This window comes from Ambystoma mexicanum, chromosome 14 (assembly GCF_040938575.1).
Source record: "Ambystoma mexicanum isolate Mex_15411 chromosome 14, UKY_AmexF1_1, whole genome shotgun sequence".
In the NCBI taxonomy this organism is placed as follows: Eukaryota; Metazoa; Chordata; class Amphibia; order Caudata; family Ambystomatidae; genus Ambystoma; species Ambystoma mexicanum.
Genome location: NC_090940.1, coordinates 24650633 through 24664808, shown reverse-complemented (window position 1 = coordinate 24664808; position 14176 = coordinate 24650633). Strand labels below are relative to the sequence as shown.

General features: G+C 47.7%; 1 protein-coding gene across 2 annotated transcripts in view; it reads left to right on the top strand.

The window, feature by feature from the left end:
- The first annotated feature begins 4101 nt into the window (after window positions 1-4101).
- Window positions 4102-14176, top strand: part of BRMS1L (BRMS1 like transcriptional repressor) — a 198086-nt gene continuing 188011 nt past the window's right edge. Inside the window, exon 1 of one of the 2 annotated variants that reach the window (XM_069638428.1) lies at window positions 4102-4349. In XM_069638428.1, the coding sequence (XP_069494529.1) occupies window positions 4184-4349 (166 nt within the window). In that variant the 5' untranslated portion in view covers window positions 4102-4183. The remainder of the gene's footprint in view (window positions 4350-14176) is intronic. The other variant, XM_069638429.1, reaches the window with a different exon arrangement.

The window sequence follows — 14176 nt, the reverse complement described above, 5'->3', positions numbered from 1 at the left end:
TCATGGGCGAGTGCGGTCCAGTTACTTCACTGACGCCGGCCCGTTTGATATTGTTCAGGTAGGTCTTATTGCTGTTCTTTAGTTTTATTGCTATCCTGCATGCCTTTCTTTGTTTAAAATGTCTCTTTTTTCTCCCTTAGGTATGCGGAGCTTCAGCGCGGCGAACTGGCTTGGTTGAGCCCCGCTGGTAAATGATGCCGCATTAAGAGCGCTATGATGCGGTAAGTAAGCGCTATGCGCAGCGCTGCAAAGTCTTGCCTTTGCTAACCTGTGTTTTCCTTCCTTGTAGGTCGCTGTGTTCTTCAGCGTGAGTGGAATGTCCGGAGTGGTGCCAGCCGAGAGGCGACCAGCCAGGTAAGCCTTTTGAGCAGTTCGTAATTTGTAAATGTCTCTACAGCTTTCTTTAATGTTGTCTCTATCTTCCTCTTTCAGGTCGTTCTGTCCGGGAGGCGTGCAGATTCAAGGAAGCTGTTCTCAGTAGCTGCGAGTGTTTAAAGATGAAGACTGCAGGTAAGATGCTGCTGCTAATGATGTTCCTTTTGCCTCCTTGCAGGTTCTGCTTCTCCGAGGTTCGAGGGAATAGCTGGACACGGTGAGCGTCACGTTGCAAGCTGCAAAGTAACACGAAGCATGTTCTGCAGTCAGGGTGTGGTTTATATAGCACAGGTAAAGTAGTACCAGGGAAAGTAGTTGCAGGCCTGCCACACCCAAAACACTAGACCGCATAGCTTGGTTCTTAGGGAACCAAGCTATGTGGATGCCTCCATGTTGGCTGACAATACAGTAAAGTAGTTCCCAAGCACATTGTTGTTCATGGGGTATCAGTCTGGCGCCATAGGCCATAGGCGCCAGGACTGGCCCCATGAGTGCTTTTGAAGAGGATGCCAGGCTCTAGAGGCCCGAGTCCTGACACCACCTGGCCAATGGGTTTGCCAGAGGGGGTTTTGGGCGAGGGTTGTGACACCCTGCTTCCTCTTTCTTCCCCTCTCTCTTGCCTTCCTCATTGGGCTCTCCCCCTGCTCCTTTAACTGAAGCCAGAAACCTTCCTCCCTCACACTCAGGACATTGCCAAGAAGTCCAACTATCAGCTCTTACTTCTCAAAGGAATTTTACCTTTTCTCACTTTCCGGCAGAGGCTCAATGTGACTCAAGACCTAGTTCTCTCTAGACTTGACTACTGTAATAGCCTTCTCCTGAATCTTCCTTCTTCCACTCTACGACCGCTTCAGCTTAACCAGAATAGGGCAGCAAGACTTATCCTTGGCCTTAAGCCCAGGGACTGCATTTCTCTTGCACTAAAACATCTCCACTGGCTCCCGGTTGCTGCACGATTAAATTAACATCCCTCTGCATTATCCACAAGGCTGCCTGGGCCCGGGGACCACACTATCTTGAATTTTATCTCACTAAATACTCTCCCACTAGACCACTTCGCTTCTCTGGCCCCGACTTTTTGTGTGTAAAGCGGTTTGCTAAAAAGATGGCAGGGGGTCGCTCACTTTCCGCTGCGGGCTCCCTCCTTTGGAATAGCCTCCCCCTCCCATGCACTTTGAGCAGGATCTTCTCAAATTATAGAAGCTCATTAAGACTTTCCTCTTTTCCTCCTTCTTCCCTGATTCTCTCCTCTGCTAATCCCACAGTTGCTGAATCGGTGTACTTGGCCCTTATGCATCTTCAGGGCCTTGACCTCCCACACCAATTATTCCGAGCTCCTGTCTATCCATAGGACTTTGCATCTGCACATCCTCTGCTATGGAGACTGGCACTTACACCTCCCCCGCGCCCTATCCGGTTAGCACTCAATATTCCTAGCACTTCGTCCATGGTTCGCCCACAAGCTCAGACTCCCCAGCACTTACCCCCTCTTCCCTCTGCACTTGCACGTTCTGAATACTTACAAGGCATAGTAGGTTCGTCCCTCTTCCTCTTCCCCCTCTGCTCTTAATATTGTGGTGTAATGTATTTCCCACCCTCCTTGCCTCCCTGCCCTGTGGGCTCTTTGAAACAGTATATTCTTATTGTATAAGCACCTAACAAGCAAACATTAAATACTCATGTCTGGTTCCATAAACACTGAATCTATAGATGTATGGTTTCACCACAATAACCAGTAACTTTGGGGGAATCTATTAAAGATGGACATTGTTGCACATTACGTTGTCGATCAGTAGTAGGGGCTGACGTATCAACCAAACTCGGTTGTGGGGATGAACCTTCTCCACCTACTGAGGAGCCCAATGAGAGACCCAACTCCTACCACAGAGACCCCAGACTTGCTACGTGAGAACTGGGGAGTGGCAGATCTGGAACCAGTTGGAAACTGCACAGCAATAGGGGGACCAGGGAGCACTCCCCCAAGTCCATATGGGCAGGGATTTTCTTGATACAAGAAGGGAGCACAGAAATATTGACCACAGAGACCCTGTGGAAGACTGAAAGAAGATAGATGCAGGAATGAGAACAGGTCTTAAGTTCCTTATGAAAACACAGAGGAAGAATTCCAGCCCACATGCGGATTAGATAGGAGGAGCTTTGGGCTAATGTTATGTTATTGTGACTTATACTGCACACCACTGCCATTTTCATGGCCTGCGGGCGCTCAGGTGGATCTGACAAGGAAGCAGGGTTGGCAGGGTTAATTAGTGGGACAGCGCAAGAGAGCTTTTGCTGTGCTGTTGGTAGTTTAAGTTTGGTTTAACTGGTCACTGTGCGTTGGGTTTGCTTCTTGATGTTATTGGATTGGTGTTGTTTTGGAGTGTGAGCCTATATAGGTTTGTTGTGTATGTCTGTGGTGTAGTGCTGGAGGTGGTGTAGTGCTGGAGGTTTACTTTGTTGTATACATGCCACCATGCCCCATACAAGTCAGTAGGTGGTAGTCTACTACTGGTTTAATTTTGCATCCTGGCACTTGTAATCTGTTGGGTTTATAATTGGGAAATCCAGGATTACAAGTTCCAGAATTCAAAGTTAAGGCTGTGACCGGATTAGCATGTTGTCATGTAAGCTGATGGCTATGATTGTTTCAGATCCTTTTTTAAATGTGTACTGTTAATGGCATGTACACAAATATTTAGCCAACATATTCGGTGTTCTCAGGTTTCTAATTCCTACTTGGCAGAAGGTCATTCAGTCCTGGATTTTCTTGGTGTTCTGGAACTTGTAGTTTTCGCAAATTTTAAATGGGAATTAGAATAGTCAATTTGAGCCAAATGACACATTGCAACGCCACCTAGCAGCCATTGCTGGAAGTTCACCTCCAGTTGGGAATTAAAAAACGACAAGTGCCAGAAATCATATTGAAAAACAGGACTGGATTGAGTTCTGGCACAAAGCAAGGGTACATTTCAGAGCACTGAATACATTTTCTCAATATTTGCATGCATACAATTAACAGCAAGAATGTTTCTTTTAGTTAGTCTTGTTTGTCCCCCCATCAGTCTGTCTTATTACCTAAGTTTATCATACGCCAAATCAATTCACTTCAACCTATTGATTAATTGTTATAGTTTATAGTTCATGCTTTTAAAGACTTGATATATTTCATAATGCCTGTGTAAGTGTATGATTTAATTCAGCTATAGTAATTATAATTGATTATATTTCCAAAATTCTAATAAATTATTTAAACTGAAAAATAAAAAATAAACTGGAACTACTTGAGAAGCTGGAGAGCTCTACATATAGCAGTAATCAGTGCTGACCAAGGTTGTCCCCTGAAAGCTGCACTGGTGTATTTCACACAGTCCCCTTTCTATGTTTACCTCAGCTGTCAGTGCAGCTCCACCCATTGCTGCTTCAACTACATGGGTTGCCGAAGATGGCCGCCTCCGACGAGGGATTGGTCATCCGGAGAAAAGGACAGAAATTCCCAACCAATCGTCTTCCAGAAACGATTTACTATGACACATGGGAGGAGGGATAACTGTGGCACAATAAGCTGTCCCATTGGCAGCGGTACTGCGACGAGTGACAGACAAGTTGTGTAATCATCGGCTGAGCTAGTGAATGGGACGGGAAGACATTGGCAATCGATTGTGGCGATAGGGTGATGGGCGGACAATGCGACCCAATGGGCGAATGCCTGTGACCAGAGCCGCCAATAGGCGTTGGGCGCAGGATTCGTCTGTCCAATGGGCGGCTCTGCCAGGCGCAGTGTGCTGGCTGCCCAGGCTCCCGGTCGGAGATGCCGGTCCACGCGAGGGACAAAAAGGAGGCTGGTGGCCCCCAGGGTCGGGAGGAGATGGAGCTCGAGTTCGGGGAGCCCGAGGGCAGCAGCGGCAGCGAGGATGAAGATGACGAGGAGGAAGAGAGCCCCGGGAGCAGCGGGAGCGATGGGGGAGAGAGCGAGGGTGAGGGGCACGGGGGATGGCGTGGGTGGGTGGGTGGGTGGGTGGGGGACGGGCGTGGGTCGGGGGTAGTGGGGTGGATAGGCTCAGGCCAGGGAGCTTGTTGGTGTAGAAGGATTATTGGGGAGGGCTGGTTATTATCCATGCAGGAGCTGCTAGTCCAGTCCTAGCTGTAACGTTGCATTCTGGGAAATGTAGTCCCCGTTTATAAATCTAGGACTACGAGTAACAGAATGCACATTTGAACACAGGACTATAATATGGTCTCCCGAATGTTGAATATTGGCATGTATGGGGTAGATGGCGTGCTGGGTGGTGAGAGTGCCCCTCTCCTCATGTTGGTCTCTGTGCCAGTTTTCTCCTTCCACTCCTGGTCTATGTGTATGACCTCAGGGTCACCTTCCTGTTGGGTGACTGGGTGCCTCATGATGCGGGTGCTCTGTTGGTGACCTCGTGGGGAGTGTTTCGGTAGTCCTGAAGTAATCGGCATAGTGCCTGATTTGGGTGGGGGTGGGGTCAGTGCCTTTGATGTGGGCCCTCTGCATCGTTTTCTTAATATAGGCCATAAATCACTTGCCCATCCCATTTGCTTGGGGCCACCTCAGGGTGATCTTCTGATGTGTGAACCCCATATGGTTTGCAAAGGAGGTGAACTCATTTCTGCTGAACAGGGGTCTGTTGTCGTATTCGATGGTATTGGGTATCCCCCATTCGTCTTAACACTCTTTCAAATGTTGCCGCCACCTGGGTGAATACAGTGGTTGCTACCTTCTTCACTATGGGGAACCTTGAGTGTTCATCTATGAACAGGAGGAGGTATTCTCCTGATTCCATGGGTCCATAGAAGTCAACGCCCACCCTTTCCAGGGCCTTCCAAGAATGTGCGTTGGCTATATCGGGACAGGTGGTTCTACTCTGGCCGTGCACTGGCATGCTACAGTTCTTCAACCATCTTTCCGCCATGGCGTCTAGAAATGGGAACCATATATGACAGCAGAGTTGGCACTTGGTGGTGTTGGCGCCTCTGTGTCCCGCGTGTGCTGTTTTTATTACTTCTGCTCTGAGTGCTGCAGGAATTACTAGGCGGCATCCTCTTAATAGCATTGAGTGACCCTTCACTGGTCCATCTCCTCCTTCCATACCCCCGGGTGGTTTAGAACGGGTCATCTGTAGTCTCTGTTGTTTTCGGTGAGGCTGATTGCTAACACCAGGGAGGGGTCAATCGCAGGCGGCCGCTACCATCTGCATTGATACTGCTGGCAGGATTGCGTTGGAGGCCACATAGTTTATGTATTCAGTGTCGCCTGCTCTGGGTGTGGGTTTCCCTGTCGCATGGCGTGACAGGTAGTCCACCGGGTTGTTATTGCCCCCTGGCCTGTGGATGATATCAAAATCGTACTCCTGCAGTCTAATGCCCCAATGTTCTATCCTCTGAGGCATCTTGGTTCGGGGATTACCAAACAAAGACAGCAGAGCCTGGTGATCTGTGATGAGGGTGAACTTTTTCCCTATGATAAAGTTGTGAAAATGTTCACATGCCCAGACTGCTGCCAGGCTCTTTCTCAGCCTGGAAGTAGGCCGATTCCGGTGGTCCCAGCGCGCATATGCAACTATGTGCCTGGGGTGCATGTCCCCTCCACTGGTTTGGGCAAGGATAGCCCCCAGTCCTGCCGGACTTGTGTTTACAACAAATTCAGTTTTAGGTGGGATCGAAATATACTAGACGTTGGGCCTCTGCTAGTGAGGTTTTTATGGTGTCAAATGCCTCCTGGCACTCAGGTGACCAAACGAATTCCGTGTCTTTCTATAGGAGCCACCGTAGTGGCTCTTTGATGGAGGCATAATGAGGGATATAGTGGGCGCAGTACCATTCCATTCCCAGAAATGAGCGGATGTCTCCCACTTGTGTGGGTTCTTGAAGATTGGAGATAGTGTGGACCTTTTCGTGGTCCGGTGTCCATGCCGTCTGCGGAGAAGATGTCCAAAGAATTTCAGCTTTGTTTTACTGAATCTGCATTTCTCAAAGTTGAGAGTTAGGCCTGCTTCTTGGATGGCGTTGCAGGTCACCAACAACGCATCGTTGTGTTCTTTGCAGGTTTTGCCAAATACGAGAATGTCCTCACTGTAATTCAGTGCCCCTCATACCAGCCTGATGACTTGTCTTATTGCCTCTTGGAAGATCTCAGCCGCCGATGGGATGCCGAAGTTGAGGCGTCTGTAGCGAAACGGGCCATCATGGGTGGCTAAGGTGGTATGTCTCTCGGGTCGGGGTGTAGTTCCATCTGGTGCTAGCCCTGATTGAGGTCTAGTTTGGAAAACAATACAGACCTATTCAATTGGACTATCATGTCCTCGATTCGGGGACCCGGGTGACGCTCTCTCTGGATGGCTGTGTTGGTCATGCGCATGTCCACGCAGAGCCTCGGGCATCCCCCTTACTTGGACACCATCACCAGAGGAGAGACCCATGGAGTCGGTCCGGATGCTGGTTCAATGATGCCAGGGTTGAGCAGCTGATTAAGCTCTTCTGAGACTGCAGCCTGTAGGTGGAATCCAACCCTCCTGGGATGTTGGGGTACGGGTCGTTCGTCAACGTGTAATTTGACGGGAGGCCCTTTCAGCTTACCCAGCCCTTTGCAAAGAAGCAGGAATTTCATCATGATTGTCTCTTTTGTGATGAGGTTGACTAGTTGGCGGTCACCTCGCACCATGTAGACATGTTCTTGAGTGTTACTCCGTGGCGCGGCAGTATGTATCCCGTCCCCTTTGCGGAAGTGGATGTCTATAAGTCCTAAGCAGGACGCTGTGTGGTAGCTTGGTAGGCACCAACCTTTTGTGGGGATCCGGGTGACATGAATGACTGTGGCTACTGTGAGCCCTTTATGCATGAAGTGACGATTGAAGTGTCCAGTGGAGGGGGAGGTCTGCCCCCACTGGAAAATCTTTGCCATTGTCTTGGCTAGTGTTGGTTGTTCCGATATCTGCAGGAACTCCTGTTCCCTCATAATATTAACGGTGGCGCCTGAGTCCACTAGGAAACAGAACTGTCTGCCTCCAATGTTGATGGGAATCCTGTGCGCCTCTTTTGCCTCCCTGTCGTCAAGTATGAGGGTGAGGTACTCGTCTTGTACGTACTGGTCTTCTCTTCGAAGGGGGCTCCTTGCGGTTGTTGCTGCCGGTAATGCGGCTGGGGTAGTCCGTCGTACTCGTCTGCCAGGAATGAGCTTTGGTCATACGATTCAGAGTACTTTGGGTAGTCGTCTTGATGAAGATCCTCTACCACTCTGGCGTAACGTCTTGGCCCTTGTCGGTATGGCCTGGACTGGTGCAGAAGGCATTACAGCTGTACATCCTTGGGTGAGTCTGCGGCAGCATTCTCGTGTGGGTAAGGGTCTGCCTTCTCTGCAGACGGATTGGAAGTGTCCTTCTCTGCCGCAGTTGCCACATCTCTGAGAGAGGGCTGAGCACGTCCCAGAGTGGGGATATGCCATTTCGCATCAGTAGCACTGCCTTTGTGGTCTGGGGTTGTTCCAATTCCCTCTGTCTTGTGGTGCTGCAACCCTTGTCTGCAGGACGTTGGATTGCCTCAATTCGATCAGTTTTGTCAGGCTTAGCGTTACTGCTCCCGGACATGGACGCCGCCTGCACATCTATCTTTTCAAGTATTCTTGCTGTTTCGCTTACCTCATCTATAGTGAGTTGCTTTTTTAGTGTTTGGGACAGACCTCCTTCAATCACCCTCAGTCTTATAGCCTCATCCTGAGAAAACGCGTGAAATTGGCAGTGTGCGCCCTTGATCTGCACAAGTAATTAACTCATCCACTGTTTCTTTGCTTCGTTGGGTACATCGATTAAATATGTACCGTTCGTAATCACAATTGGACTCCATCACCAGTTTCCTGTTGAGGGCTGTGGTTAGTGACGCGTAGTCTGGCTGCTCTTCCGGCGGGATAGTTTTAACTATCGTCTTGATCTCGCTGCCAGCAACATTAATGAACATGTTTTTCAGATTTGGGGACTTGTCTTCACCAGCCGCTTTTATGAAATTGTCAGTCATTCAACCCACCTCAGGCCTTTGTCCGCCTGTGTGGTCGTGGCCAAAGGGGGTGGTATGTGCCATACAGTGGCCGTGGACCTTGTGGCTGGTGGTGTGGGGTCACTCATTGTGACACATGCTCATCCCAGTATCCAATTGTTGGCAGGCGCTAACTTTCCCTGTTAGATGGGTAGCGTGGTGCGTGTGCTGGTCTTGTGTGACCTTGTGCACCACGCGTTTCCTCCCAGCGCCTGGTAAGTGTAGTTGTCTGAGGCAGGCTTGTGTGGGTTGACATGCAGTGAGCACTGGGTCCTGTAATGGCACCCACCTGGTGATGGGCTGTTCGAACGCCGCAGTGATGCAGGGGTGCCCCAAGGCAGTCACTGGGGGCGTGTGGAGGCCACTCTGGGCCTGTGCGCATCGTGTGGCAGAGGCACTGTTCTGATCTGGCGGGATCGCCTCTTGCAAGGGAGGAGTCGCCCACCTGGTGTGTCTGCGTGCTCCTTGGAGCTCCACCACGTGGAGCGGCGGATGGCTGCATGGCTTTGATCCAGGCCTGTGTGTTACGGTACACACCCACGATCTGGCCCGCTCGTGCTGTGCTCTTGAGAGGAAAACCTAGGATCGGGTGTTTGGATACACGGTGGGAACGCTGTTGCGTCTGGAAGTACTTCATAGTCAGGGAGTGTGCGCTTGGATGGAGGAAGCTGGATAAGCAGTGTGGTATCACCCGCCGCGTATGTAAAGCTCTCCATGCCACGGGAGAGCCTCGTCGCCAGTTGTTAGGCCGGATGGCCTACACCAATCGACGTGACACCGGAGGTGGAAAATTCTTTTTTCAATTGCCAGCCACTAACTAACTTTCCCTTTTCTCCCCGCTCCCACGTCATGCCCACATGGTCACTCGCTCCTTCTTAGAGGGGCAGTGGCGCGTTAACACCACCCCCGGACAAATGTCCCAACATCTACTTAGCATTCTTCTACTAGGCGAGTTGATCTTCTGACAGTATCTCCTCCTAATTTGAGCTAAAAAGAATCCTAGTAATCTCTTGTGAAGTTCTTAAGTTTGATTGGTTGTCTGCCTGTCGACTTGACTGCGGATGGTTATTGAGCAATTGAACATTTAGCAGCAAATGCTTTGTATACTGTATTAAACTACGCACCTAAATGAGCGCTCTTATCTGGCACACCATAAACAATGAATTTCCTGATAAATATGGTTATTTAGCAAACCACAACCAGTGACTCACTGGTAGTAAGCAGCAGTACAGTGGACATTTTACCATGATTTACCATTGTGTACAGTTCCAAAGAAGCTGGTTTATAGTTAGTTGGCGTAGTGGCTCCTTCGACACAGTGTAGGCATCAACAAATGAAGCCTACTAGTCTGTGCCTTGTTGCATAGAGAATTCTGGATGCATCTGGTCTGTGGGTTTGTAAATTCCTAGAGACCCAAGCTACTCATCATTGATGAGGCACACCCAGGCTGAAACATGTTTGGGGATGCTTGTAGTCTCATGCAGAAGGGATGTGACCTAGGAGATGGGGCTAGACTGCCCATTTCGAGTGGGACCAAGCCTGATTGGCACATTGTCTTTCCCCGATTGTAATGGGCTGAAAAACGGTGGTCTGGAGGATTGCCCAGAGCTGTGCCCATGGCTATGATTTATTAAATACCTGCCAGCCATCAACCTTTTTGTTTTCTTAATCCCCCCCATGACCTCTACAGGGTCTTTCCTGATCCTTTTGTATGACTACTTTTTATTTACGTTTTTGTTCCCTTTTTGATCTAGGTACTTTGCAGTTAACAGTTTGAGTGACTATTGGAGCTGTGATGCAGGGTCGTTTCCAAGTCATGGATTCACTGCTAGTCAACAACCACACCCTTCAGCCTAGAAGAGGGCAACATTCCATTCCATCCTTACTGCACAGAGCTGTAGGCTGGCTCGCAGCTTATGTTTCTGGCTCACTCGAGCAGGCTAATGAGCATGCCTTCTTTCTGAAAATTCATTAATTTCACCCCTGCGTGCTGTGAACACAGAGCCACCGCTCTCATTTTCTCATCTTCATTTTCAAATATCCTTTAGACATGGTATTTGCATTTTTCCTCCATTTCATCTATGATTGACACATGCCTTTTATCAAGCTCTCTCGTTATGAGTGATTTTCGAGCAACCCAAAAAACGAACTATACAAGGCAATTTTTGTTTTAATCTATACCACCCCCCCAAAAAACTGTTTTGCAAGTTTAAGATTGGCTTACCCTGTTTTACTGGAGATATCTGGTCCTGCTACTGTTTAAAACCTCCCAGTCAAATAGTTCATTCTGGATCATGCAAAGGTGGGATGCCATTGCATGATCTGCAATGTGCTCAAATAACATTTTAAGCATGGGCTTAAAGCCCAGACCTACTGAATGTTCAAAGAGCTAAAAAACTGTCTTTCTATATCAGACTAGTAGCTTATCGCCCAACATTCCTTCTTTTCATAAACCAGTTTCTTTTGTTTTTATCGTTGCTTTCTACTTGAGCATTGCTGTAATTGAGTCCAAGGCATACCTCTTCTGGAGGGCCATGAGCCTGATTGCCCTCAACTTGTCTCTGATCACATGAAATCCTTTTGTCGTATTGTTTGTCTGCAACAGCACCCATCTGGTTTTCTGTAACCATTTAGCACTTACTGCAGTCTGGATTCCTGGCAGAACCATAGCTGAGAAGATCACTGATGTTCCGTTGAACAACTTCTGCTCATCTGGAATGTCATGATAGGCTTTTGCTGAGCAGTAATGATCTCTCCTTTGTCTGCTTCGATGAAGCAATCTCTTCTTCCTCGGGTGCGTGCCCGTTTTCGGGAAGTCTGTAATCTACCGGTCACTTTGTGGTACTACTAAGGCTGGTAAACTTATTACCAATGAACAGGCTCCTCCCCATTTTAGTATCAACTTTAAATATGCTCTTGATCCACAGGCCCAATAATGGTCCATCAGGATTGCTGTTCCTCCTTCATGCCTGGTACATCCAAAACTTGGTCACCCTTGCGGTTTTCTCCGACTTTCACTGTACCATTTTTTTCTTTTTTTTTTCTGAAGCATAAAGACGCATTCTTCAGGGATAGTATCTGCGATGGTCCTCCCTCCTCGTCGACCCATGTCAACAATCTTGCAATCTTAGGCCATTGGTTTTTGCATTTCTTTTCTGCATTTGCCACAACTACTTCCCATTGTACTGCTAATGCTGTTGCTTTGCACACAACCAATCCATCAGCCCATCCTTCAAGAGTAAGCAATTTGTAGTTGGCCTCTTTCCCAGCATTCTCGTATTTCCTTCCCTTTGTTATCCTTGCAGAGTGTAACATCTTGATTCCTGCTCCATAGTGCAGGCTGTTCATATTTTATTTGATGCATTGTTTCTGGCTTTTCTCTTGACTTTGTCTTGTACATAATGGTCTTCTCTTTGCGATTTGGCTGTATTCACCCACACTACGGATGCTGTTCTGCCATGGAATTCTGGGTAGGCAAAGTGCAAGGTGTCGGGCAATGTGCCGTTTTGACTAATACTTTTGCTGCTAGGAATATTTTAGAGGTTCCCAAAGCATCAGGTATAAGGGAACACACACATAGCATTTTTCGTTTGATGTTCTCCTTCCCACCTTTTTCATGTGCTGATTACATAGGTTATTCTTTAAATGAGCCGAATTATCAAGATACATATCTTCATAATCTTCCCCAACATCCAGTTTAAATCAAAATAAATGCCTAGTAAAATTGTGCAAAAAGGCTGTGATTTCATCAGGGGAAATAGTAAATGTTTCCTTGTCACCCACCATCTCTATTGTTTCTTGTAATGTGTCTAAATGTCCTAATCGGGAGTAAAACACAAATCATAATGCAGAATTACGCCACAATTATTATTCCATGGAAACGGTATCCCTACAAAATATCCCCACAAAAAATATCGCTGTACATGGCCGTTTCTTTCGCCATAGACAATATTTTTGGGGGTATAATTTGTGGGAGAGGGGTGTCCCCGCACATTTTAAAATAATGCAGGGGTGTCCCCTGCCCCCCCCCCGCAGTGTCCATGGGTCAATTTCGCTGCAAAAATATGGCAATATTTTTGTCTCGCTATTTTTTTACGGGGATATTAACACATGGAAACTGGCAATGTATTTTTAAACCTTTTTATTCGATCAGCCTTTTAATATGTAATTCGGTGTCTCTATGAATCACACCTTTTAATATCAAGAACTGTAAGATTGCTACTATAATGGTTCTTACGATTTCCCCAAAACTTTGACATTGAAGTATCTTTTTATTAGAGCTGGATAAGACTGTAATATGCAGGTAAAAACGGCACACAAGAAAGTTGCTCTCTGTTCTGGGTCATTCAAGGGAGTGTAAGCACATCACTGTATTCTACTTTACTTTTATTGCTTAATTTCCACAAAGATAGTCAAAAAAGCAGTTAACAGAAAAGTTAACACATTAGTTACATCGTCACAATCGCTTGGCTCATAATTACTCCACTAAAATGACACAATCCGTGCTTTACCTTGAAACCAAATAAAAACGTGTCAATGTTCTACAGAAAACAGTAGCTTGTACAGAAAGATGCCTTTACCCCGTTGCACTATTCAGCAACTTGGCCTGCCTCATATACGTTTTTCTTGCCCAGCTCAGATAACTTGTATTGGTAAGCACAGCCTCCTTATCCGAGGCGTCCAGGCAAATTGCCATAGCACCAACTAGGGACCTACATCCACGGCTTAAGAACAGGGGCTTCAGGGAGCACTTCCTCGGAGGCATGGTGGCCGGACAGAGTAACAAATGGTGTTGTACCGTCTCTTCAGATTCCCCACAAAGGATACATGACGTGGAAACAGCAATATTCTATTTATGCCGAAATACAGCAGTCGGCAAGATTCCAAAGCAGAACTTTAAATATAATGCTCTTTCCCACCTGGGGGAGACATAGTCCAGGTATTCTTCGCAGCCCGCCCGCATCTTTATTGAAAGATGTATACAGCCAGCTGCTCAGAAGCCCTGGATCTTCCCCCGGATGCCACATGGGCAGCCCACTTTAAGGAGCTGCCCCCCTGCTGGGACAAAACATCTAACTGCCTCTTTGTATTTACAAAGGTGAGGATTAGACCAGAGGCGATCCCAATAAAGGACCGGGCGTAACTTACAGATCATCTCAAACCCTTCCAATCCAGTTTCCAAAAGCACTGGGATGTTCGGGCCACAGTCGGCAACCCAAGGCTATTCTTCGGAAATATTGTCTCAGTCACTGCAAGGGACCTGGTCTCCACGGTTACGCCCCAAACAATGCTGCCTGGCGTGCTTGTGCTCTGTAGGCCTCCAGCGAGACCCGTTCTGCCCCATTCCCATGTTCGTTGGTGAATCTAGTGAGGGCCCCGCTATATCTAGCCAAAGTGAGGTTGGCCTTCTTAACCTGCATTTTCCAACTGCATGATGCCATAACTCTCAGACCTAGATAATCCTAGGACTGAACCTGCTCAATTGCACCGCCCTCTACAAAGAGAGATAAGGGCTTGTGCTTCTTCTTGAAATTGGCATTGAAGATCATAGTCCTGGATTTTGTGATCTTCAAAGCAAGCCCATTCTTCTTTGCGAAAGATACAATAATCTCCAGTTGTTTGTACACACCAGTCGGCGTGAGAGAAAGGAGCACAGCTTTATCGGCAAACAACAATGGAGGAAACTTGTTGCCTGCTAGCAAAGGGGCATCAGTCTGGGTGGCCAACAACCTCTTCAAAACTTTAATAATGAAAA